Here is a 26,265-nt window from a genome sequence, read left to right as displayed (position 1 = left end):
GGAAGGAAAGCCCCCCCCCCCACTGACGGCAGCTACCAAGGCTGCTGCTGAAAATATGACAACAGTCCCATTTGAGGTGTGCTGAGAAGCTGCAGTAGAGAGTGACACTAATATGCCTATTTTTCACAGGCCCAGTATAATGCTGCCGCTGCTGCTTTGCTAGGACTTTGAATTTAACTTGTTTTACTTGTTGCACTGATATTTTTGTATCAAGTGATTGTAAGGTACTTGCCTTAGCTGTTCTTTACAAATTGCGTCAATACACTGGCATGCCACAGCAATGTGACAAGTGAACCATTAGCAATCCTGAAAGATTTTTACAGGATACAAGTTTTTGAATGAATGAATGAATGAACACCACAGCTTACAAGGCCAGCATTCAGAGAGAAATGTAAGGCCCACCCAGGGATTTACTTTAACTGCATTTTAATCTTGCCCTTCCTTCAACAGGAATTCCATCTGTTTGTGCTTCTGAAACAGAACTGAACTTCAAGCAAGCGTTTCCATCTAATCTTAATCGCTCTCTGTCAAAATAACCTTAGAAATAGTACAATGATTTCTTTTATACTCAACCAGAGACAAAGCTCAAAGTGGATTTGAAAAGCTTTGTGGCAACTATATGACGAGTAGTCTGGACTCCCGAGTTGTGTTGCTCGAGGTCTGCCGAGCACCTTACAGCAAAGGATGAAACATGAGCAGCTTTATTAAAACCAACCAAAGTTTATTTATAGAAGTCTATACATTTGTAACGAATGCTGCCGAGACAATGAATTAAAGCAAATAAACCCATCCCTCCCAATGAGCCTGTGTTGTCGCCACTCACTGTCACATGCACTTAAAAGAGGAGAAAACATTACACCTTCATACACAATTAGTTCCATAGCTATCCCAGAAAAAATATTACTCCCTCAATGCATTATTCTCAAGTGAAAAAAAACACAAGGTGACAAGGAATCGTCCATTACCTGTGTGAAAGGAGAACCTCTTCTAAGTTTGGTAAGGAGGGGATACATGAGGATGGCGACCTCATTCACTTGTGTCCTAAGAGTTCCACAGTGTTTTATTTGATCAACTCCTGTAACCCAATTGGAAAGGATAAACTGATACATTATTTACAACTTAGGGAGGCCTTCCGTACTCTGATTATGAAGCCCAACGTCAGGAAGTGCATTTCTGCTGCAGACTGCCATGATAATTAGGAGGGATCATAAGAACGTTAGTTTAACATTTGCCGGCTCTTTCCTTGCTCCTATGCCATAGCTTTCCAAATATTGGTGGGCAATCAGAACTCTGTTAAAGAGTTTTGGACTTTACTATCTCTCTACATCAGAAATGTTGGTATCAGGGAGACTGGCTACTACGGATAATGTTGTTGACAAAGAAATCCGAGTGATAGAGATGCATATCTACATAGCATATCATGATGGCTCCCCAAACATACATTGGCAGATTCTAGAAATCCACTTAAAAAAAAGTTAGAAGCATGTATGTCAATATAAAAGTCCACAAGCGCTGGAGAAAAGTAGCTAGAAAAAAGGCAGAAAAACAAAATGATTACATATTTACACAATAGTCTGTGAAGCTATGGAGTATGTAGTAAATAAAGTCACAAAGTTTACACAACTTGACGAGAACCACTTCGGGAGGAGGACTGTGTGTTCCTCCTCTTCATTTCATCAGGTTTTACACAGGTATGTGTCTCCCTAATCTTAAATAAGGAATCAAGGAAGAAATAGATTAAAGCATCAATAAGGATCCCCCAGATCACAGCCACAAGACTCAAACTTCTATTCTGATGTGAGCAAACGTATTCTGGGCCTGCTTAAGAATGCTTCACGTGTGTTTGGATTTCTCCCTTTAATCCAGCGTCAGGAAAGCATCCTTATTTAGGGCACTTTTCCAGCACAGGCACTGGCATGATCCGACAGATCACTAACGTTCATCAATGTATGCACAGTCCTAGTATAATCCATGGTAGTTCATTTTGAAGAGCTCTTTGATAAAATGTCATTTATTTACACTTCGATCTTTACACCTGAGTGATTATCAAGCAGTCATCTTTTTCCTATTCAGACATTCCATACATACAATCCTTGTGCTGGAGTTCAGCTGCACACGTTGTACCAGTTACATATAGGTCAAATTAACTGCCCTCTTATTTTTTTTTTTACTGTACGCTTTCCATTCTGCAGAACAAGATTAAAATAAAAAATAAACGGGAGGCAGATTAAAAAAAAGAATTTCTGGCTAGAAAAGGCAATTTGGTAAGGGTGCAAAATGAAAGATCAAAAGGTTACATGGTTTGTTGTGGGATTTTTGGGGTGGGTGGGGAAGAGATCCAAGTAGTGGACAGGAATGATAAAACTGCCCCACCTACTTGTAGCAGGAAATTCAAGGGCACAAATACTACTGCTTTACAAAGACAGTGACTGGGGGGAAGACGAGGGATGGGGTTTTTCTAAGTCTGTGTGAAGGAACAGTGTCAAGTTACACAGCTATTGTCAGCCAGGCTCCCTGTTCGTAAAAAATAAAATAAAATAATAAAATAAAATCACATTTATTAAATTGCCCCTGCTGTTTTGGATGCTCAAATATAGCTGGTAGAAATTCAAGACAGATTTAAAGAACCATGACAGATACAAATTTACTGCAGGTGAAAATCGATTTTTTAAAAAACTATCTGAAAAAAATTCACACAACCCACCCACCCCCACAAAAATGTACACTTTCAACCTAAACCAGTTCGTAAATATACCCTTCTCCACAGCTAGGAGCAAAGGGAGAGAAGACGAGGAAAAAAGTGCAGGCGACCTTCACAAGAGGTCTTGTGCCACGGTTTAATATTCCTTGCTTGTGGTGGTTGAGACAGCCAAGTGCCAACACTGCTTCTGCCACCAATAGATTCCTGCAGAAATCCAGACTCCAGGTTAACACTGAATACATACAGCCAATTCCAAATAGCTGTATTAACAAACAAAACTAAAAATAGCATGGATCCATATTTGTGGGTGGCAGAAAAGGGCAAGAAATGGAGGTCTATACAGTAAAGAGTCAATGATTTATATTACAGATGGCTGGCAATTTTAAAGAGTCTCTTCCTAGCTCTGTTGCTGCTCCAACCCCGAAGGGCAAACTGAAGAGGGAGGGAAGAAAATAAAGGGCGGGATATCATGTAGCATGCAGGATCAGAAGCAGCAGAGAGTGGGGTTTGCTCAAATAAGCCCCCGCCTTTTCTTGTAGTCCTCCAGGTTCAGTGATCGCCGGGGGGCGCCATCTTTTGCTGGGGGAGCCTTGGAGGTGATAGCCAGTGTTTTGGACTCTGTTGGGAAATAAGGCACACATACTAGGTGTGTAACTCAGCAAGGTGCATGGCTCTCTTCAAACAATCAGGCTCAAGGTAGTGCATTAACTCTGCAAGCTTTCTACAGAGGATAGCCATGATTATTAATGTGGTGCCAGCAGTGCAACGTAAGCAAAAGAAAGAGTTCTGCCTGCCCCCGAGACACTGAGCAGAAGACAGACCTAAGAAACTTCCAGTTCCTACAGTACAGCAGAGCCCTCCTCAGATGCAGTGGCAATGGTGGCTTCTCTCAACTTTAAACCAGCTCCCCAGTGGAAATAGAAGCTGCACTTTTTGAAGTTTCTGGTTCTTTAAGCTATATTAACCAGAATAAGAACAGCTCTACAAACAGAAGTTCACCTTTTCAAAGTTATGGCTGCTTGTAGTTTCTGCCGGGATGCACAAAGTTTGAGTATTTTCCATTCGCATGCTTTGGATTTTTTGAAAAACCACCCTATTTTTTAATTTTTAATTTTTTTTTGCAAGGTGGCACCTAAAACTCTTTTCCTTTTCTACCACCTTTACCTTTCATTCCCTGAGGGACAGGCACACCTACCTGAGCTGGGAACCTGGAGATCAATCTTCACATCAAAATCATGCACTTTGAAGAGATCCTCTGAGAGGTCACTGGCAGTTTTTGAATTCATATCTTTGTCTTTTCCCTGACTCTGAAACAAGAGACATCTTTTAATATCAAGTAACACAGAAGGTTACCCAACCATGCTTTATTGGCTATAGTGTCTGAAAGGTTCCATTGTAGACCACAGTCTATTCTTAGACACAGCTTGAGGTTTAAAATGTGACTATTTCACATGGTAGCAATTCCAAAGGTAAGGATTACATGATAGAAGCATATGCAACAGCAAAACGTTGAGGGAACTTGCCTTGCTCATGTCCTTTGGAGCATCTGGCAATGCACCTGATCCGTATTTTGCATTAAGTTGGGCAAGAATAGCAGCTTGGACAGCAGGATCTCTAGACTGTGACAAAGGAAGAAATTTAATGTCAGGTTGAACAATGGACTTGACCATTTACAAGCTAACATTTCTCTCTTCATGCAGAAACAAGTATGCATATAAAGGGAGGTATTAAAGGTAATACTCTTCTAATCAGCACAAGTATTTTAGCTTGCCAATTGGAACAAACCTCATTCCTCAACACTGTTATGGGTTTTTTTTCCTGACCTCCCAAAACCAATTTCAGGGGTGGAGTGTGCACAAAGGGAGGGGGAAACCCCATTGTACAAGTGGAAGTCCCTGAGTGGAGCTTCCACTGAGAGGACTCATTAGCTGAATCCGAACCCTTAATATATCCCATGTACACAACACAGGTGGCGCTGTGGTGTAAACAAATCCCCGTGACGGGGTGAGCTCCCGTTGCTCGGTCCCAGCTCCTGCCAACCTAGCAGTTCGAAAGCATGTCAAAGTGCAAGTAGATAAGTAGGTTATCTGGCGGGAAGGTTAACGGTGTTTCCGTGCTCTGCTCTGGTTTCGCCAGAAGCTGCTTAGTCATGCTGGCCACATGCCCCGGAAAAACTGTCTGCAGACAAACGTCAGCTCCCTTGACCAGTAAAGCGAGATGAGCGCCACAACCCCAGAGTCATTCGCGACTGGACTTAAGTGTCAGGAGTCCTTTACCTTTACCTATCCATATCCCACAACTCAATAAACGTATAGTTAGAAACGTATACACTATCTTTCCAAATGGTTTTAGCGATTTTCCATGCATTACAGAAATACTCTGCTTCAGCTATAAAAATGGGATTTGCACACCAATACAGCACTCTGCTGAAACAGGAAATGAATATACTGTTCTCCTGTGGTGGGCAATAGACTACAGTGCTGCCTTCTTCTAGATACATTTTCAGTGATCCACACCTTACATTGCAGCATCTAGATAACTCTCTCTCTCTCTAACACCTCCATATGTGAATAGCTTGCCCTGCTCTCGATTGCTGTCCATTCTCTGCATTTTACTTACGTTGGAGACTATTGTGGGCTTACACTGCCGTCGAGTAAAGGGATCCATCTGTTGGTTTTTCATGCTGTGGCTTTCAGCCTGCAGAGAAAAATATGAAACATGCAGTCCTGTTTTGTCTTATGCTTTCCTCAGCATATCTCCAAATGCAGCGCCTTGGAAACAAGGAGAGAGCTATTGTACCTGTGTCCTGCTTGCATGTTTTGGGCTTCTAGAAAACAGGATACTGGACTAGGTGGGCCTTTAGTCAGATCCAGCAGGGCTTCTCTTAGGTTCATAGTGAGAACAATTTGTCCACCCCACAACTTATCAGAAAGCTAAAGCAGGACTGCAGGTGCCGATACTGCTTGAGCAATTCACAAATGGAAGGTTTAAAAACAAGTTGAAGACACCTTCCATGTGTAGGAGTCCCAAGTGAGTATGTTGGGGAAAAACATTATCTTCCTCGTTTATCATATATACATACATACATACGCAAGACAGGATTGGGAAGGGTGAGAAAACATGCCTATGGAGGGTGCAACTACAAACTAGAGTGCTAAACATTTCCCTTGTCTTCTATCAATAGGTTTTCCCCTACCCTAGGCTCTTAACAATCATAAAGCTTTCCTGGCTGAGACAGTTTCAAACCACAGTTATATAGTGCCACTAAAAGCCAATGGCCGCTGTAGCCCTTTCATCATCCCGGACAGGAAAATTTGTTTGACAGGGGGAGTCAGCCTCCAGCAAATGCTATTTTTCTCCTGCTCCTGCTTTTGTAAATGGACTGGACCTTTTCAGCAGGCAGGTTTTAAGTTACTTTATCCCAACAGTGCCACTCAAGTATAGTTGCATGTTATTGCTTGATACGAGTGCCTGGCATGCTGTGGTCCATGGGGTCAAAAAGAGTCGGACACGACTAAATGACTAAACAGCAACAACAAATGGCAATATGGTATGGCTGTCCATAAAATTATATGTCATCGTAAAAAGCAGCAGAGAGTTCAGAGAGCCATCTTTCTTTCCCATGACAATATATTTTGCCTTCTTTGCAAAATCAACATCACTCACCACTAGAGCCTTTTCAGATTCCACAATGTTCCATTCTCTATTTCTCTGATTGATGTAACTGCAAAACAAAAGAAAAAGAAAAGAAAAGGTGCATGTATTTCATTACCTCACATATTAGAAAGGAACTCTGAAATTCAAGGTCTCAACAAGCTGTATTTCTAGAAGTCACTTTCTCTTTCTTTTTGAAATGGCAGAAATGAGAGATAAATTCTGAACCCTGAAAAGTGGCAGATTCTGTCCAGATGGAAAATTAACAAGATCACTCTGAGATAACAGCAGTGATCAATACTGGTCACAAAAGCAGTATTGCTGGTTTTCTGTTCCCTTGACAATTATTAAATACTAGTTGACCCTCCCACGCGTTGCTGTGGGTTATCCCTGTGGCTGCCCCCACCCTGTGATGATCCATGACGCGTTGCTGTGCCTGCCTCAGGGTCATAGCTGTCAAGTTCTCCCCTTTTTAAAGGAAAATTCCCTTATGCTGAATAGGCTTCCTCACAAGAAAAGGGAAAAGTTGACAGCTATGCCCAGGAAAGGGGGAGGATGTGTCCGTTTTGCCCTGGATTACGTGTCCCCCCCCCCGTGGTTGTGTCTCATCCCTGTGTTTACTCACATCCGGCCCCTCACCACCACCACCCCACACCCAGGGCTCCATTTGGGATAGTATTTAAAGGGCTGTAGAGCTGAGACCTAGTCTGTAAAGTAGAGGCAAGGCCTAGTCTGTGAAGTAGAGTCGAGGCCTAATCTGTAGGCTGTAAATTAGAGCTGAGGCCTAGTATGTGGGCTGTAAAGCAGAGCCGAGGCCTAGTTTGTAAAGTAGAGCAGAGCCCTAGTTTGTAGGCTTTAAAGTAGAGACGAGGCCTAGTCTGTTGGCCTTGGCTTAAATGCGAGCCGAGGCCTCTGCCCTCTATCTCCATTCCTTGGCCCCGACACCAGTTGTCTGGTAATGGCCACCTTGGTGGTTTCAGTTGCTCGGTTTATGACATCATTATTTGGCGCCGCCCTTCAGAGCTTTTGCTGGTGACAGTGTGCAATCTGCCTTTCTATTGGATGCTGCTGGAGTCTTCAAAGCTTCTGCTGGTGATGTATAATTTGCGCGCCACTTTTTTGTGTTTAATCATTATTTTAGGTATGAAAGGTGTGCTTTTTTTGGGGGGGGAATTATGCCAGATCCCTCCCTGATGGGCAAGGTATGCTTTGTCCTAATTTGATGCAATTTGGTTCAGCGGTTATGGAGGAAGGGTGTTACATCCGCGCACGCAGTGGGAACATTTTAATATATATAGATGAGGTACGAACCTGATGGCTGAAATATTTTTCGTTCGCTGGCGATCCAAGGCCTCTGCTCTCTCTTCTAACTCATTAAGCTGGTCTTGAATCTGTTTTGCTCTGTCCTGATCTCCCATGTCTTCTGCCATGGCCTTTAATAAAAATAATTATTTGTTAGGAATGAACCATTGTCGTAGCATCATCTATGTGAATTGATTAAAAACTATGAGGTTATTATGTTGTTAGTTCAATTGGTTATGTGCTTTCTTTCTTAAGAATATATTATACCTCAGGATCAATAGGGATCTGACTCAAGGCAAGAGAAGCAACAGTTAGTGCACTTATCAAATTTGAACAAGTTGTGTCAATCTTTATAAAGGATTCTCAGCAATAAAGGGGATACTGGTTTTTCCCCCCTCAGGAAACAAGCTAAGCAATATTACTGAAACATATATTGAAAAGATCAGCACTCAAGGTGGCCTTAATCTTGCAAGAAATTATTTTAGGAGCCATTTCCCAGTGTCACCATATTTTACCTTCTCTTTTAGTAGCTGTGTTTTCTTCATGGCATAATTTGGTGGTGCTTTCCGGAACCTTTCTTTCTCTTTTACAATCTACAAAGGCACAATGGGGACATTATGAAAGGCAGGCTAACTGATGGTTAGTTATGAAAAAGCTGCTCTGGCTCACTCTATTCAAGCCTTGACAAGCTGGGCTAAGGTCCTATATCACTCACTTTTTGGCCTGCTGAAATTTTTGTTCCTAGCCTGTATTTACATGGTACAAGAATAGTAAAGAAGCATTTTAAAATTTATTCCATCATGTTAACACACTGACTGCATGTCCTCTAGCCCACAATAATCTATCAAGAGTAACTGCAGTCTATCTTTGTTGTTACATGATTACGTGTGGCAAGTACTGCAGAGCACAACTAATTTATCCTGTGGGCAGATGCTAAAAAACAGTAACCCACCTCTCCTCCTCCCCTACAAACCTAGTCTTTAGTTCCTTACTCACAACAGAATACAAGTCCTACTTGTGCTGTGATCTAACTTTTGCAAATCTGAACTAAGTAGAGTAACTGTGATATGCAAACAACACTAAAATAGGATAAGAACCAGAGATAGGGAATCCATATACCTCCAAACATTTTTGGGCTACAACTCTCATCATCCTTGACCACTGGTGCTGCCGCTTTGGGCTGATGTGAGTCCAACAAAATCTGGGCGGCCACAGGTTTCCCATTCCCAATATAAACAGTCTTTTCCAATACGATGTCTTTCCCAACCCAAACAGGAAGTCTAACCCATCTTATCTTTACAAAATTAGAATCTTGCATCTGAGAACATCTAAGAGCTCACCTACCTTTCCATTGTGAACCTTCAATTGTATGGGTTCAGCTCAAAAGTACATTTTCTTCATTTACCTCCTCAATGTCCTGGTCATTGAATTTATAGTTGAGGGCTTCTTTGATAGACACGTCCTTCTTGTTTATCTCATCTAGTGTGGGTAGCTGCATCCCGGCAGAAAACATCTAGATGTTAAGAAGAGAAATAGCGTCAGAGTACAGTGGTGCCTCGCTAGACGAATTTAATTCGTTCCGACGGTCAATTCGTCCAACGAAAAATTCTTCTTGTGAGGCACCGTTTCCCATAGGAACGCATTAAAAGTTAATTAATGCGTTCCTATGGGCTCCGGGGACTGGCGGCAGTGGCGGCGCTTGTTCGCTTGGCTCCCTGGAAGGCAGCTCTCCTTGCTGTCTGCGGTGAGGGGAGAGGAACGAACGGGGAGAAAGCAGCCCTTTCTCCTCCTTCGTTACTCTCCTCCCGCTGCCCGACAGATCCGGCCTTTGGCTCTGTCGGGCGGCGGGAGGGAAGAACGGAGGACCCATCGGATCCTCCGTTCTTCCCTCCCCCCGCCCAACGGAGCCAAAGGCCGGATCTGTCGGGCTGCGGGAGGGAAGAATGGAGGACCCATCGGATCCTCCGTTCCTCCCTCCCCCCCCCTGACAGATCCGAAGTGCGGCGGCAAAAAGCCCGTGGTTGTGCGGGGGCTTTCGCACTGCCGTGCTTCGGCTCCGTCCCCTGGAGCCGAAGCCAGGGGGTGTGAAAGCGAAAAGCCCCCGCACCGCTGCACTTAGGCTCTGGGGGACGGAGCCGAAGTGCGGCAGTGCGGGGGCTGCTTTTCCCCAGCTGCCTGGCACACAGCTGCTTGCCTTCGCAGCCCCTGCACTGCCGCTCTTCGGCTCTGAACCCCGGAGCCGAAGTGCGGCGGTGTGGGGGTGTTTTGCCGCCTGCCTTCCCCAAGCCAAGGGGAAGGCAGGCGGCAAAAAGCCCTGGCAATTTTTCGCTGCACGCTGGACTTTGCAGTCGGAGGTTTGTTTTTCTATGGCCACGCTTCGCAAGACGAAGCGGCGGCCATAGAAAACCTCGTCGTCTTGTGAGGCAACCTCTGTTCGCAAAATCCATTTGTCTAGCGAAAAATTCGTCTTACAGGGCATCCGTTAAGCGAGGCACCACTGTACTTCATTCACTATTCAACACTCCCGTTTGGAAAAATGGAAATACTTACAGCTTCCTTCCACTTCATGAACTCGCTCTCTGTGAATTCTTGATTGGAGACAAATTCTAAGCGGAACACACGCTGGTCACTGCCATGCCTGCACAGAGAAGGAAAAAAGGAGCCATCGTTCTACAGCACCTTCCCAAGGACAGGGCAGCAGGAGACAGATATAAAGTGCATTTATACCTGAGTACTAACTATATCTCTGTATAGTGAGTATGTTACGCCAATTCTGTCTTTGCTACAGGAAGACACATTATAAATTTGATAGCAATGGTGAAGGGGGAAACGTTGGTATACATTCACTCAGTTTCACTCAAATGTTTGTTTGGACGCTCCATTTTTTCCATATCTCTAATACTGGAGGCCTGAAATCCAGCAGAAGGTCCTGATGGAGAAAGCAATTTTCACAGATTTCCCTTTTGCTCCTCAAGCCACCTCCCACACTCTTTGAGGGTCTCTGAAGTCTCTGGAAAAGTATTTCAAAGAGCACAAGGGAAAAAAGGAATAGACAAAAATTGCCTCCCCTCCATCCTTCAGTGAGAGCGTCCTGTGAATTCTGTTGCACAAGAGGAAGTCCTTGTGCAAATGGAACAACTTCGTTGGATAAACCCCCCTGTGCTCAATCTCCTGACAGCAATTTATCAGCTTCCTACTACTTAAGGATAGAAGTATTCTGGCATTCACCTCTCATATACCACACTCTCAAAATAATGGAGTAGGTCTTACCTTAACTGCAACCCTTTGTTTGTCCTGGTACCTCCAAGCTGATAAACCTTTGCAGTTTCTACAACACCTGTTATTTCTGCCACCTATATAAATGAATATAAAGTGAAAAAGGATGAATACTTCCATACATACTTTTTCTTTTTCTAATGGAGGGGGAAAGGAGTCAAGAGGACGCAGACTTAAGGAGCATCTAGATGGAGCTGGAACAAAATGCCATGCCTACTGGCACATCTGCAATGGTGTTCTTCGTTTCTGAAGCAATTAGGCCTTATCTCATAAACAAAGTATAATGGCAACATTTAAATTACAATGGCTTGGATCAAGAATTGTTCCTAGTGGTGCGTGTATTCCCTTAGAAGTTCTGCTCAGAAGATTCTCCCACCAATGGAAAGGAGATGAGGACTTTTGCTGAATCCCCCTTCCCTCTGCAGGTCGGAGGACGCTCCAGAGCACTGGGGGTATGCAAAAATACTCATTTTCATTGTTATCAGCTGCATTCCTCTGCGGAATCAAAAACCTTCTGTTGGCAGATGGTTAAATTTGGACCCAATGTAACAGGTGCAAGCTAATTTCACAATAAAGGTAAAGGTAAAGGGACCCCTGACCGTTAGGTCCAGTCGCGGACAACTCTGGGGTTGCGGCGCTCATCTCGCTTTACTGGCCGAGGGAGCCGGCGTACAGCTTCGGGGTCATGTGGCCAGCATGACTAAGCCGCTTCTGGCGAACCAAAGCAGCGCACAGAAATGCCGTTTACCTTCCCGCCGGAGTGGTACCTATTTATCTACTTGCACTATGACGCGCTTTCGAACTGCTAGGTTGGCAGGAGAAATTCCCCTTCCTCTCCTCACTGCTGTACTCCCTTGGTTCGCCTCCCCCTTGCTCTGGAGGGTCTCCCAACCTTTTGAAACAGATTCTGGGGTGCATAGGGAACAGCATCAGGGAATGCAATCTGACAGTATTGTCCGTTCCACTTGTTAAACAAGGGATTCTATAGATCTTGGTATTTATAAAGAAAAAGAGGACAGCATGGTGGGATAAGTAAAAGGGCTTCATAACTAATATTGTGTTGTGTAATTACCCGCTTTCCCTTCACCATATATTTGTACAGTGTCTTGCTGTTTCTGGTGTCAACAGGAATTAGGTTTGATCAAGGATATACTCACTCTGTAAACTGGCTTGCTATTGTGGTTTCCTATGCCGATGCGCACAAAGCAGCCAGTGACAGTTTTGGCAAAGAAAGGCATGTGACACCATCGCTCTAGTTTGTGTCGAGATAATCGAACCCGATTCAGTTCTTCAGGCAAGGACACTGGCTGTGATTTTGGAGGGATTTCTTCTTTCCTAGCATGACACAGGAGGAAATATTCAAACAGAACAAGAATGTCACACTCAGCAAAATCCACATATTAACACAGTGGTTCTCAATTTATTTTTGCGTTGGTGGAACCCTTCACTTTAAACAAAACTTCAGCAAAACCCTTGGAGTAAAATATTTTAAATGGTTCTTTAAAAACGGATGGGGGGAGTTTTTATTGGGAAAGCAAGCAAGTGAAAGCCAGTTATCTCACCTTTATGCTAACGTGTTCAAGGTGGTCCAAATGGTTCTCCTGTTTTCCATTTGATCCCCACAATGATCTTGTGAGGTAGATTGGACTGACAGGTAGTGAATGGTCAAAGGTTACCCAGTGTGCCTGAAATATCAAAAGTGGGCTTCCCCAGTCCTAGACAGGCATTCTAACTACAGTACTACAGCACACTGGCTCTCATAAGATGAAAACAAGCATAGCCCACACAGAATACTATGAAAGGTATACAGCTTTATTCACTGCCCTCAAGCATTATTTCAGTACTTACTCTTCCTCCTCATCCGAAGATGAAGATCTGGATGAACGATCAGTTTTCTCACTAGATTTATCGTCTTCTTCTTCCTCTTCATCATCTGAGTAAACTTCACTCGTTTTTAATGGCTGCTTCTTTAAAAGCAACTCAGCTACAAAAGAAAAATGACATAATTCTTTTCTGTTCAGTTTCCTCGACCAGTGACTCCTTTAGTTAAAATAAGTAAGGGTCTAACCAGGTATTACCTCAAGGGAGCACATGCTGTGAGCCCTATTCACAATTTTTTCCCCTTCCAAACTGAGTTCCAGGGCTAAGCATGGCTGAATTCTTTTTGGCTCAAATTAAGCTTTACTGATTACTGCATTTGAGTAAAGGAGATTGCTATTCATCTACCACATCTTACTTCATTATGTATCTTGAATATACAGTGGAACCTCGGTTTACGAACGCGATCCGTTCCATGGAGGTGTTCATAAACGGAGGCGTTCGCTCCCCAAAGGCACGCTTCTGCGCATGCGCGAGCTGCACAAATCGCGTCTGTGCATCCGATGCCGCGGAACCCGGATGTAAACACTTCCGGGTCCACGGCGGTCGTAAACAGAGGCGTTCGTAAATGGGACTGTTTGTAAGCCGAGGTACCACTGTAAACCTTAGAAATAAATTACATGCTTGATTTACATGGGCAGCTCTTCAACACAATCATACAAAAATTAGTACATATGCACTGGCAATTTGCTTGTCTCCTTATATGAATTCTGAATTAGTAAAATGTGTCCACACTCTGAACTCTGGTGGATTCCAGAGACAGGTGCTAGATCAGGGGTCCCCAAACTACGGCCCCCGGGCCGGATGCGGCCCAATCGGCCTTCCAATCCGGCCCGCGACGACCCCCGCCGCCCGCTGCCGCCGCCCGCTCTCACGGCGCAGCGGCGATCTGAAAAATCGGCAAAAAATCGCCGAAAATCCTTTGTGCGCATGCGTACGGGCCTCTCCCGACCCGGAAGAGGTCATTTCTGGTGCACTTCCGGGTCGAGGGAGGCCCATACGCATGCGCACAAGCGATTTTCGCCGATTTTTTTCCGCCCGTGTGCGTGTGCGCATGCGCACGGGCGCGCACTCCCCCGCCCTCCGGCCCGCTGCGCGCGCACTCCCCTGCAGTCCGGCCCACCGCGCGGTCGGCGCGGCGGGCACCGGCCCGCCGCTCGGTAAGTCTGGGGACCCCTGTGCTAGATATATTGCCATCTGTGCACCTTCTGATGAGACACTATTAAGGAGCTGTTATTAGGACATACTGCTGTTCAAAGCAACACAGGTGTATTATGTTCACTTGTGAATGCTAATTTACTGATGTCCATTAAATCTGAAGAACTGCCCACATATGATTGCTCTGGCATTAGCTGCAAGACAAAACATCAACAAAGAACATTTACTAGTTTTGTACCCATTGCCTTTTAAAAACTTAGCTGCTAGGGACAAAACACAGCATGAACAACATTGATTTTTATGTAATTGATGTTTTGTAACTATGCAATATATCCTACTCTGGGATCCATGGATGAAGGGTGTGAGCCAGACAGATATCCCAATACAAGATGGATAACAGTTTTCATTTGTATTTACATTTACATCATGGTTATTAGATGAGGTTATAAGAGGAAATAAAATAAAAACAAGGTTTTCCCTAAATGTTAACATCAGAAGTCTGCAAATCTATAGCACATACAAATAATTCCAAGTAATGTGCTTTGAAAAGAGTAGCCTGATTAACTGTCAAATAGTCTACTTCCACTGTGTGTGTCACTGATGCATAAAACCCCCAACATCTTGGTTGTTAGTTAAGGGGAAAGGAGTGCAGCAATATGTGAAGGGCTATAGCCATGTTAAAGAATGAACATTGCTTCCTTTTTGGGATATCGTTTTCAAGTGCAGGAAGCTCACAAAATCAGATGCTCTAATGTAGGCACCCCCAGACTTTGGCCCTCCCTATGTTTTAGACTACAATTCTCATCTTCCCTGACCACTGGTCCTTTTAGCTAGGGATCATGGGCGTTGTAGGCCAAAACATCTGGAGGGCTGCAATTTGGGGATGCCTGCTCTAATCCAAGAGTGGGCAGAAGATTGATCTCTGGAAGATTTGCATCAGCTCAAGAAAGGTTTCTGATTCTCAATCTTATAACAAAAGTAGCAAGGAAATGATTCCACACCCCCAATCTGAATTTGCCTGCTAAACTGAAGAATGTTTTGAGGCAAAAAGTAGAAGCACTATGACGTCTGTTCAGCTCTGATACCCAATATTCCTGAGCTCTGAATCTTTTAAGAGACTCATGGCTCTTTAGTTCTAGTAAAAAACCCACACAGGCCCCAGGTTCAATTCCCACCATCTCCAGGCAGGACTGGGAGAGACCCTTGTCTGAAACCCTTCAAAGCTGCCAATGTAGAAGATACTGGGCTTGATGGATCAGAAGTATGACAGCATAAAAGGCAGCTTCCTGTATTTCCTGACCATCCTGTAATATCAGGAAAAACACAAATTAAATCTTAACAGAAATATCAGTATCACCAGCCAATGACATTCAGGAAAGAATAAAACTTTTGCGTAGTTTGTGCCTAGTCCCTATATGATCAGGGTGCTTTGGTAATGAGCACTGGAGAAACCTTTTAGTTCAAATTGAGCAGGCATAGGCATCGATCCTCCAAATTTTTTGGGATTACAACTCCCACTATCCCTGACCACTGGTCCTGTTAGCTAGGGATGATGGGAGTTGTAGTCCCAAAACATCTGGAGGGCCAAATTTGCCTATGCCTGATATTTAGGGCATAAGTCTATCACTTACTATGAACATACGAGTTAACGGCATGTAAAGTCACTGAATAAAAAGTAATCAGGAAATTTGTGGGAATATGGTAGCAATGCACTGTGCCTCCCTCCACAGTTAAACCAAATCAAGGCTCTGTAAAGAGTGTAGTCCCTGGGCATCAAAAAACACCCACATTCTTTAACTGGAAATGTACTCCACAATAGATCCTTTTCATAGGCTTTTGAACTAACCTGTTCTGTTCTTCCTTTTCTCCCTTTCTGCTTTCAGTTCTTCCATGGCTTGGGATTTCTTATCCAATTTTTCATCTCGCTTTGACCGTCGCTCTTTATTGTGTGACATTACCTATGGAAACACATAGCCACCTCTTTAATAGCTACTTAGAGCTTATGCCCCAAAATAACTGCACCTCAGATTTATTGATTATAAATCTGTTAGCCTTTATAATGCCATATGAGCCTTCTTTTTGCTACATTACAACACAGGTACTGCCTAGAAATGGTTTACCACAGGACTGCTACCTAAATAAGGAATAATGGAAGACAAGACAAAAATACATTGCTCCTGTTCAGTTTTCATTGAGACCATTATTTAATCTGGTTTGGTTACGATGAAGGTGCATAATGAACTAGAATCTGAATGATTTCAAATCACAGAAACCTGGTTTTAGGCATTCGTTATCACCTAGTAAAGTGAGTACGCTATGTTCTTACCTGGGATTCTTGGATCTGGGTGAGTTTTTTCTTCTCCTGTTCTTCCTCTTGCTTCTTCTTTTTCTCTTTCTTTTCTTTCTTTTTTGCTGTCTTTAATTTCTTTTTTATTTCAAACCTGGGCTCAAAACAAGGGAAAAATGAGTAAGAACCTGCAGTCACTTCCACACATCATTAGAAGTCAAGGGAGGATGAAATATTATAATAGATTAAAAAAACTCTTAAAGCAGGGGTGGTAAGCCATTTTTGTATGCCAACAATTCCATTTCCTGGGGGACAGCAGCATAGATTGTGTGTGTGTGTGTGAGTGGGGCTAGAGATGGCAGTTACTAAAGCCCAAAAGTGGGTGAGGCAGGAGCTGGATGCAGAGAGACATATATTTTGTCTCTTTCAACAGCCTTTTTTTTTTTTACCATCACCACTTCTCTCCCAGCTCTAGTTATGGGATGAATCTGAATAGTGGCTTCCCATCACTGCTCTAAAGCAAGAGAATTATAAGCAGGAATAGACTGTAATAATAGTTACACTAAAGGTGGGTGAAAAACATGTCCACTCATTACTGTCACAGACTAGGCAAATTACTGGCAAAATTAGGCGACTTGTTGCTCAGTTTCAAAGCAAAATACCAGATCTAGAAGCTGGCAGGTAAGCCTAAGTGTTTGAGTTGATGGGATTGATCATTTTAAAGCATGACTACTCTAGTACAGTGGGAAGAGTTCAGACAGATGTACAGAGGCGTCCACCAAACTAACAACCAAGTTAAGTTCAGGACCTACTGAATTTGAAATGTATACATCAGAAGCTCAGTCCTGCAGTCAAATTTAGCACGGTGAGAACAAAAGTTGTTTGGTTATGCCTAGAAACTGCAAGCTTTATCTGACCAGGATTTTGCTTGAAACTGAAATCCGAACAGCTGCAAATGAAATTCTGCAAATGATTTGCATTGCATGCTGCAACTGAAACTCTCCATGCTGCTCGGTTCCATACTAGACTGTAAGAACAGCCTGGGGGGCAGGACCTATGCTGTGCAAACTACAGAAAGTGACCATTTGATTTTTCCTATGAGTTGGAAAGTCAGAAGTTGGGCCTGAAACAGGTAGAATTCATTTTTTACTTTTCCTAGCAAAAGCAGATTATCTTTAAATGCATTTAAATATAATTATTTTAAATAGAATTGAAAACCACTTTTATTGAGGGCAGTATAATTTTTTCTATAATCTTCCTGTATTTAATTTTCAGTAGGTTGGAGATTTGGTGGTATGACACTATTTGGTTTTTTTTATATGTATATGTATATGTGTGTGTAGTGTGTATCTATATCTAATATAGGTAGGAAACAAAAACAACACATTCTGACAATTTCTTGCACCCTGCAAAGGATAATTTTGTAATCTGCATTAACTCAATTTCTGTCCTTTTTTAAAAAAAAACCAAACCAAAAGGCAGCTGGGAAATGATTTGCAGGTATCCAACCAATACTGAGCACAAGTAGACATTGACCATAATGAAAACTAGCACACTTACTAGAAATACGGACATGAGGGTGTGTGTTGCATATGTAGAGAGCACTGAAATTGTTATTTAAGTTAGCCTTTAATCATAAACCTCACCTCCTCTTTAGAACCTCTCTCTTCTCTATCCGATTAAACAACTCCTGCTCCCTCTCCTTTTCTGTCATCTGTTCTAGCCGAGCTCTGTCCTCTTCATCACCCATGAGGTCCTCCCCATAGCCATCAGTGAACTCATCTTCTGAAGATGAATCAGAGTCTGAGCTGGAACAAGAGCTATTGCTTTCAGAGTCAGATACTTCACCTGAAACAAAACAGAAAGAATCCACTCTGCTGAGTCAACTGCAGAACTCCAGATAAAGACCAAGGACATTTGCCTGCATACATTCCTTGTTACTTCTGCTTCCCCTTCTCCCCATTACCATCTAACTTTGTATTCTAAGCTCCTCAGGCAGGTACCTGTCTTTTCCTTTACTACTTTGGAGCATGCCATGTACACATACCTGTGAGAAAGTAGCAAGTATCACTAACAAACCTTGACTATGCAAGGAGAAAATACATACACATTATTACATCTTTTGTTACTCCTTAATAAAGTAAAATTAATAGAGTATGTGGGCCTCTGCATAGGATGGAGTTGCAAGATTGTAAAAGAAAGTTTCTTTTAGGCAAAAAGTACAGGTACAGCCCAAAGGTCTAAGAATGTCAGAAAGATTACATACTGAGAATCCCAAAGCCACATTCAGATGTATTATTTGTTCTACTCTAAGGGTTCAAAGTAGGTTACAGCAATGGTAAATGAAACACATTCCTTAAGGGAAAGAAAAACTTGTCAACTCTGACCATTAATCATGCTGTTTGGGGATAATGGGAGTCCAACAAGACCTGAAGGACCACAGATTTCTCACCTCCAGTGCACAGAATAAAGGAGCGGTCTCATAGACAATAGCAAGCGGCTGATTACTATAGAATGGTCCAAGACACTAGGGGAGGAATTAAATATTGCCCCCCTCTGCACACTGTTCTGAAGGTTCTCCCAATTCTTGCACAGAAGATTGGGAGACTCTAATAAGATCTAATGAGATTCGTTATATCAGGCATAGGCAAACTCAGCCCTCCAGATGTTTTGGGACTACAACTCCCATCATCCCTAGCTAACAGGACCAGTGGCCAGGGATGATGGGGGTTGTAGTCCCAAAACATCTGGAGGGCTGAGTTTGCCTATGCCTGCATTAGATGAATCCCACACCAGATTTCTAGAGGGAGGAATAAATTATTAGAACAGACCAGGAGAATAAAATTACTGGTATCTTATTACGGAAGGCTAAAACCATTGTCCCTTTCTTGCCCTTTATGTCTAAATATGTAGAGTGACAGGAAACATTAAACAAGCAAATCAGTGTTTTAGATATGCTTTTAGTACTTCAGCATAGCCTACTGCAAATATAAAAATAATCTGACCTGGAAAATCAATCTAAGCCCAACAGAAAATGAGTGCCTAAAGAAAACCACCCACATTACTGACATGGTCTTACCTTCTTCAGGTGCTGAGCTCTCCGCTGAGCTTTCTTTATCAGAGCTGCCTGATGAGGCTGCTTTGTTCATCTGTTTCTTCATGGCTCCTTTTTTCTCTGCTTTCCCAGTTTTCACTTTCTTTTTGTTTTTAGAACCTCCGACTGTCCACTGTATCACAGGAGAAATGAAGAGAATCATGTGGCAAGGCTGAGGATTTCCCAAACAATCACAAGCGTAACAAGTTAATTTTACAGGAGATAGGACAAACTATAAGAGAAGCCCAGATTATAATACATATTTATATTGCAGAATCCACACTGATTTGATGCAATCCACTTATTCTTGTAGAAAAGCTTACCTCCACATCGCTGTCTGAAGTCTCAGAATCTGAAGATGCTGTAGGCTTACTAGCAGGTGCTTCTTTTTCCTCAGAGTCACCACGTTTCCGTTTGGCAAGTGATAGGAGCTCCTGGTAAAAGAATAAATATACTGTTACTTTTAAAATGAAAAGACTCTAACCCTATTAGAGACACAATTTTCACCATAATACTTCTCCATCAACCTCATCGATTTTAATATGCTGTCCCTTAAAGTTCCAATGTTATCACACAGTGTAATCCGCTGTACAAACCATTAAAAAACAAATTTCGCATGCATAGAAGCAGGGCTTTCTCTCTTGCGACCCAGCTCCTCTGAACTCCTTCCTAAGTAAAGTCCATGGGTGCCTGACCATACAAACTTCTAGGAAATGTGTAAAAATGTTATTTCAGAAAAGTTTTAAAGAATCACATGCTTCTTACGCTGTGCTCCATTTGTGGCTCTGGGTTATTTGGTGAATTTAAGTGTACGCATTTGACTTTCAATTTGACAGAATTGTTGCAGTCCACTTTTAATACTGTACATAAAAAGTCAATATAATAAATGCAAACAGGTGGACCCATTATAAAATATATTACACATGAATCCATGTCCTTAGACTAGGGTGGTCCAACTTCATACCAAGTGGGCTACTAGAATACTTCCACACGGAACCCGCACACCACACTCTGCCTTGTCACAAGGGCGCCAGGCTTTGGGAAGGAAGTGCAAGGATCTGGCAGGGTCCTAGAGCCCTTTCCAAAGCTGGCAAAGTGCTAACAAGGTTTTGGAAAGGAGGACGGAGGACTCTAGGACCCTGTCAGAGCCCTCACACTTCTTTCCCCAAACCCAGCTTACCTGGCTTTGGAAAGGCAGTGTGAGGGCTTTGGGGGGCATAAAGTGTTGCCAAAGGCTACCTAAAAAGGCATCAGGGGCCACATTCAGTCCTCAGACAGTGAGGACACCCATGAGTCACATTAGAACATTTGCTTATTGGAGTGCTCCCCTAAGTAACAACTTACTACATGGGAGGGCTTCATACATATAACTTCAACAGTCAAACAGCTATACAGATCTCTACAGAATTCTACATATCCCAATGGCCTAGTTCACATAGGTGTTTGGCTCTAGGAGGTGATACAGGCAGCTTTGCTCCTTCCTGGTCATTCTGATGCTGTGCTGAGCTAAGCCCTGGTTTGGTTCAGTGTGTCATCCAAACCCAGACTCATGGTTTAGCTCTCTCCAGGCTAACTATGAGCCGTCCTGTGGTTAATTGATAGGGTTTTTTGGGGAGAGGGGAAAAAAGTATGCCTGACAACATGCTCTGCCAAATCGCAACTTAATTCAGCTGCAGGAAAGCAAAGCAGCTGCAATCTCTGCTCCAAGGCCCACCACTAAGCTGTGGTGTGGCTTAGTGTGACATGCTAACTAGGCCATTGGCTGGCACAGGAGGCCAGAGGTGTAAAGTAAACCTTCCAGCCATCCCAATTTCAACCACTGGGAGCACTCCAGTGAACAAGGCACACTACAGGGAAGATGGATTTATAAGTATCAGTGAGTTTGCTATTTAAAAAAACAGGAAGTGAAAAACATGCATTGAATTTTCAGTAGAACCTGCTACCTAAAAGATGTGTTTTAATTATCAAAGAGGCTTGGTTCAGATGCCATGCTATGTGATCAACAAACTTTGTTTGGTGATCAGAAGTGCCTTGCAGGCTTGCTTCTCCCCCTTTCCTGGGCTCATACACTTTCTTCCACCTCCCTTTCCTGGTTAGTTTTCTGTGACCTCTGAACTACAGTCACCATTAACTATTAATTGCTCTCAAACAAATTATTCCGGGCAAACCATTGTAAACACTTATGAGGGTGTGAGGAAGAATGTAGGTGGGAGTGGGCAATTAAGTCTGCAATGCTGTGGTGTGCTCCCAATTGCTAAACCATGGTCTGAAAAAGCAGGTAGCAAAATATCTTAACTGGACCACTGTCTTAGCAAGACTGTACCAATATGCAAGAAGGAAAATCCTTTGTAAGGATTTGACATTTCCCCTGCTAAGGAAAGATGCTTCACATTTTCTTCTGGCTAATAATGGTCTATCTATTACTCACTCTGTTTGTGCCAACTTCTACCATATGAATTATACTGTGAATTCTTAATAGTTTAGAAAGACCCACAGTTTTCAAGCAACTATAGAAGTGAGCAAAATGGAAGTGAGATAATATTGGAGTTTCATTACCCACAAAGTTCTAGCACTTGATAGTAAAATCAGAATTTCTCTTTTAAATGCTAGATGTAAGCTACAAGCAGTACCTAACCCCAAAATATGATACGTTGGCTTATATTAATGAAGCGCTTGGAAGGTTAACATCACAATCCTTTATTTGCATACACATTTTCCCAAACATAAACAGCACAGTGATAATTTTGGCATGGAGAAGAGAGCTTCTCAATGAATAAATAAAATATCTTCCTTTCCTCTGAAAGAAAATCAGAAGCACGTGGTGTTGCATGCTGTTGTTTTCAAAGTAACAGCTGTCAGACTACATATTGATGCCAATGGCAGCTTCCCACCAGATGTAAACAGCAGCCAGAGAAGGGGGATTTTCAGCAGGATTGCACCACAGGAATATGTTGAAAAATATACCCCAACACCACTACAACCCCAATCCACCCCCACAATTGCTATTTAAATTAGAATAAAAAGCACCCAAACTATATGCTTAATGCCATGTAGGGCTTGGTGCACAAAAGAGCAATCACTGGATAGCAAAATGCTTAAGCACTATTTTATATAACAAAAATCCTAAAAAGCAGTACTGCTACTGCCTATACAGAAAAACAGATAAGCCCAAAAATGTTGATTACCAAAATCAAGCAATATTTATTGGGTGTTTGATATTTCTCACCAAATTCTGGGGTTTTCTTATATCAAATGTTTCCTCACTATCTACAGCTTCCTAGAGATGTTAAAATCAGTATATTGGATGCACAACATTCCTTCCATAAATAGAAGGGCTCCTCCTGTTTATGGAAGGGACTGAGAGCCACCAGACAATTCCAGTGGAGAAGAGGAAGGGGAGATGCTCCAACCCCCTGGAACAGTTTTTCAGGGACAGTTTTTCACAGAAGGAGGAATTGATGAAAAATCTGCTCACAGGTATCAGGTTCAAAATCAGTCTCTATGCAAAACAAAATTGTATTATTATTATTAGTAATACAGTGGTACCTCGACATCTGAACGACTCGACTTCCGAAGTCGACAAACCTGGAAGTATTTACGCCGTGCGTGCACTCTGCGCCTGTGCAGAAGTGTGAAATCGCGCCTCGCGCAGAACAGCCGCTTCAACAACCGAAGACTTCGACTTATGAAGACGGCCGCGGAACGGATCGTCTTCGTAAGTCGAGGTACCACTGTAGTAGCTTTCAGTCAACTAGGTTCTCCTCTCCTACTTCCAGATATCCAATATTTGCCTCCTCTCCATTTTCTCACCTTAGCTCTCTCCACTGCCACCAGCTATTCCTTTCCATGGCCAATCAGATGACTGCATTACACACAGACAACAACATCTGTGCAGTTTTGCTTACAAATTGGCATAAGGCACCCAAATGTATTTCCAAATGTGCATCTCTATTAAAAACTATGTGTTTCAACTTTACACCTTCACCAGCAAACATGATATTAACATTTACAGCACAATAAAGACCACATTTTCGTTAAGAAATGTACATTGATTTCTACCTTTCCAGCTTCTTAAGCCACCTATAATCCTAATATTAACTATCTGGGTTTAAGCAAAGAGCTTAAGTGTATACACCTAGGGTACGTTTCCAATGAATTCAAGGATGAGTGCTTTACATTGTGTTACTTCAGATGTCCTTGGCCTTATCTGTTCAAGTAGGCTGCGAGTTCAAGTAGGCTGTACTCATTACATAATGACTCAAAATTTAAATAAATATAGAAAGGTAGAAAATTTCTCATTACAAGTCTTCAGACAACCCTGCTAGTGATGTTAATTGCTTACAATAATCTTTCTAATATTGTATAAATTTACTCCAGTCCTTTTGGAATACTTGATCATGCTGGTTTCAGATTTTTCCTGTCAGCTTCGCCATTTCTGCAAAATCCATCATCTTCATCTGCCTCAAAGTGCTGGTTTTCATCTATAAAGCCTTATACGGCTCAGGACTGCAATACCTCAAGACCACCTCTTGTCATATGAACTGATTCGGACCCTGCACTCATAATCTGAGGCTCTTCTTCATGTGGCTCCTCCATGAGAGGTCTGGAAGGCGGCAACACAAGAACGGGCTTGTGATCAACTGGAACACAGATGATCAACTGGTTGACAGAAGATTGAGGCTGACTAGGGGTAACTCCTTACACATATTCTGCCGAGAGTGAGAAACTACTGTTGCATCTAAGTGTGAAATAGGGCATGAGACTAAGTCAAAGGGAGCAATCATGGAAGCCTGTAGCTGGACAAGGAGCATGAGAGGCAACAATCTCCTAGTCAGGATCACCCATTTGGAAGTGTAAATCTTATCTGACCACTTCTGCATCAGAAAAACTGGTGTTTGTTGGGACCTTCAGATGAAGCATTTATTGTTCTCCTCCAGGAATGAAATTGTGATGGCTACATCTCTTTTGGTCTGAAGTATCAAAGGAGATATGATCAACAGTTTTTTTAGATCTAGGTAGACATGAACCCCACTGCTCCAGAGATTAGGAAATGCAGACAGGTTTCCATGATATTAACTAATGCCATGAAAATCCTTGCTTGAATTTCTTTCACAATTAACCTCAGCATCTATAGTCTGACCTTCCTGCATGTGGCAGGAATTGGAGGTCCAGAATAATTTGCTATTCCTTGTTCTTCTGGGACGCCATAAGGAATAGAAAAGAATATATTCTGAGCGACAAGACTAATTCTACGGCTCCGACCTGAGTGCGGGTCACGAAACGATCTTTCCAAGCAGGGGCTCAAGAGCAACAGAACACCTCTTTTGTTTATTATTATCTTAATAGAAGATAGAAACAAAAGGACTGGGTGTGTCCTCCTCTTCTGTACCCTGTTCAATTTTTGGTCTGCCTTTTACAGAAAATGGAATTTTCAGCTTTGCTGCTGAAACCACTGCCCTACTTGACCAAGAAATGAAGTTGTATTGGTGTGCTTGTTTTTCACAATCCATGCACTTTGCATACACCAAGACACATAGAAAAGAGACATTAAATGTTTAGATTCCAGAAACCTCTAGAGAGGAAGACAGACCCCTGCACTCTAAACCAAGCAGAAAGGATTCCACCCTGCAAAAAGCCAGAGAAAATGGATATTATGTTTATTAGCAGAGCTGAAGTATGGGGGGGGGGGCTAGTAAAATGATGAGACACACAAAGGAGAGAATCTGGCAAAAGGGATCTTGCTGTGGAAGCCTGAACATGAAACACAGAAGACTGTGAAGCTTGGAAAGTTAAGAGAGACCTTATGCAGAATTCTCCATCTGCCTGGCTGCATGTCAGAAATAAACCACTCACTCTGGGAACCTCGGACATTGCAGAGGGAGACTTTTCTCAGTGACAGGAAACAGGAACTAAGATGGATTTGTTGCAAGAGGTTCAGAAACCAGTAGGCTACCTATTCCCCATCCCTCAAAACATCAAGCACCATTGAGTTACAAAGGAGTCCTATTCAGGTGAGAGTCCTATTTAGTAGGGGGTGACTAGCCAATGGCTAGTCCAGATGATGCTGGACTAAAACCCTCACTGCCCCTGACCGCTGGCTGGGGCTGACGGGAATTCAGCAACACCGGGGGGACCACAGGCTAGCCGCCCCCGAGCTACAGGCACTGACTATATGCATCGTTGTCTGCCCATCCCACCACCTGGGGTCCGTCCCGTCACCAACGAGGAAAACAACAACAACAAAACCCCTTACCCTTAAGATATTATTTCCTCCTCCAGGGCACCTCAGCGAACTGCCTGCTTCCGAGGGAGCCCTGCACCTACCCGCTCCACGCCCCCCTTGCGCCTCCTCCTCACCCACGTTTGGTGCCCAGAGCCCTCCCGCCATCGCCCCCACACGCGAGCCCCGCTCTGCCCCTCCCCGAGGTGCCGAAGCCGTCGCTCCCGCAGACGCTGAGGGACGGAGACCCGAAAGCTCCCCTCAGCCACCCACGGAGAACGAGCCCGGCGGCGGCGGCGGGCGCGGAGAGAAGCCCTGGGCCCAGCACGGCTCGGCTCACCCACCTGGTCCAGGTTCTCCTCGCTGCCGCTGTCCTCGGTGTCGGAGTCAACGACGACCCGGCCTTTCCGCCTCTTCACCATGGCGGCGCTGGCGGCGCTCTGCTGCTGCTGCCGCTGCTCCTCACGGCGGGCCCCGCAGGCGCAAGCGGCAAGACACTCGGAGCGGCCGGGCCTTTGCAGAGCCAGCCGCTCGCCCGCCAGCTAGCGAGCCTGGGACACAAAGGGCACCGAGCATGCGCCATGCGACGCTCCGCCTTCCGGGGCGGGGCTAAGGGCCTGGCGCCGAATGGGGGCGGAGTCAGGGAGCGGCGGGCCAGTGGCCAGTCGGAACGGGGAGGGAGGGGGCGGGCGTTG

At 43.6% G+C, this 26,265-nt stretch overlaps 1 protein-coding gene across 1 annotated transcript; it reads right to left on the bottom strand.

The window, feature by feature from the left end:
- Nucleotides 1-700: 700 nt before the first annotated feature.
- Nucleotides 701-26,146, bottom strand: RTF1 (RTF1 homolog, Paf1/RNA polymerase II complex component). Its single transcript, XM_035111703.2, is given in 19 exon segments — nt 701-3,319; nt 3,897-4,008; nt 4,225-4,320; nt 5,321-5,398; nt 6,368-6,425; nt 7,667-7,788; nt 8,173-8,250; nt 9,063-9,170; nt 10,208-10,295; nt 10,928-11,010; nt 12,091-12,268; nt 12,782-12,917; nt 15,816-15,927; nt 16,296-16,410; nt 17,903-18,104; nt 19,336-19,483; nt 19,674-19,784; nt 25,915-26,103; nt 26,105-26,146. Coding segments are annotated over 19 exon segments (2,163 nt in total). The 3' UTR covers nt 701-3,212.
- Between the last annotated feature and the right edge of the window lie 119 nt (nt 26,147-26,265).

This window comes from Zootoca vivipara, chromosome 1 (genome assembly GCF_963506605.1).
Source record: "Zootoca vivipara chromosome 1, rZooViv1.1, whole genome shotgun sequence".
NCBI lineage: Eukaryota > Metazoa > Chordata > Lepidosauria > Squamata > Lacertidae > Zootoca > Zootoca vivipara.
This window is presented reverse-complemented; position numbering and strand designations above follow the sequence as displayed.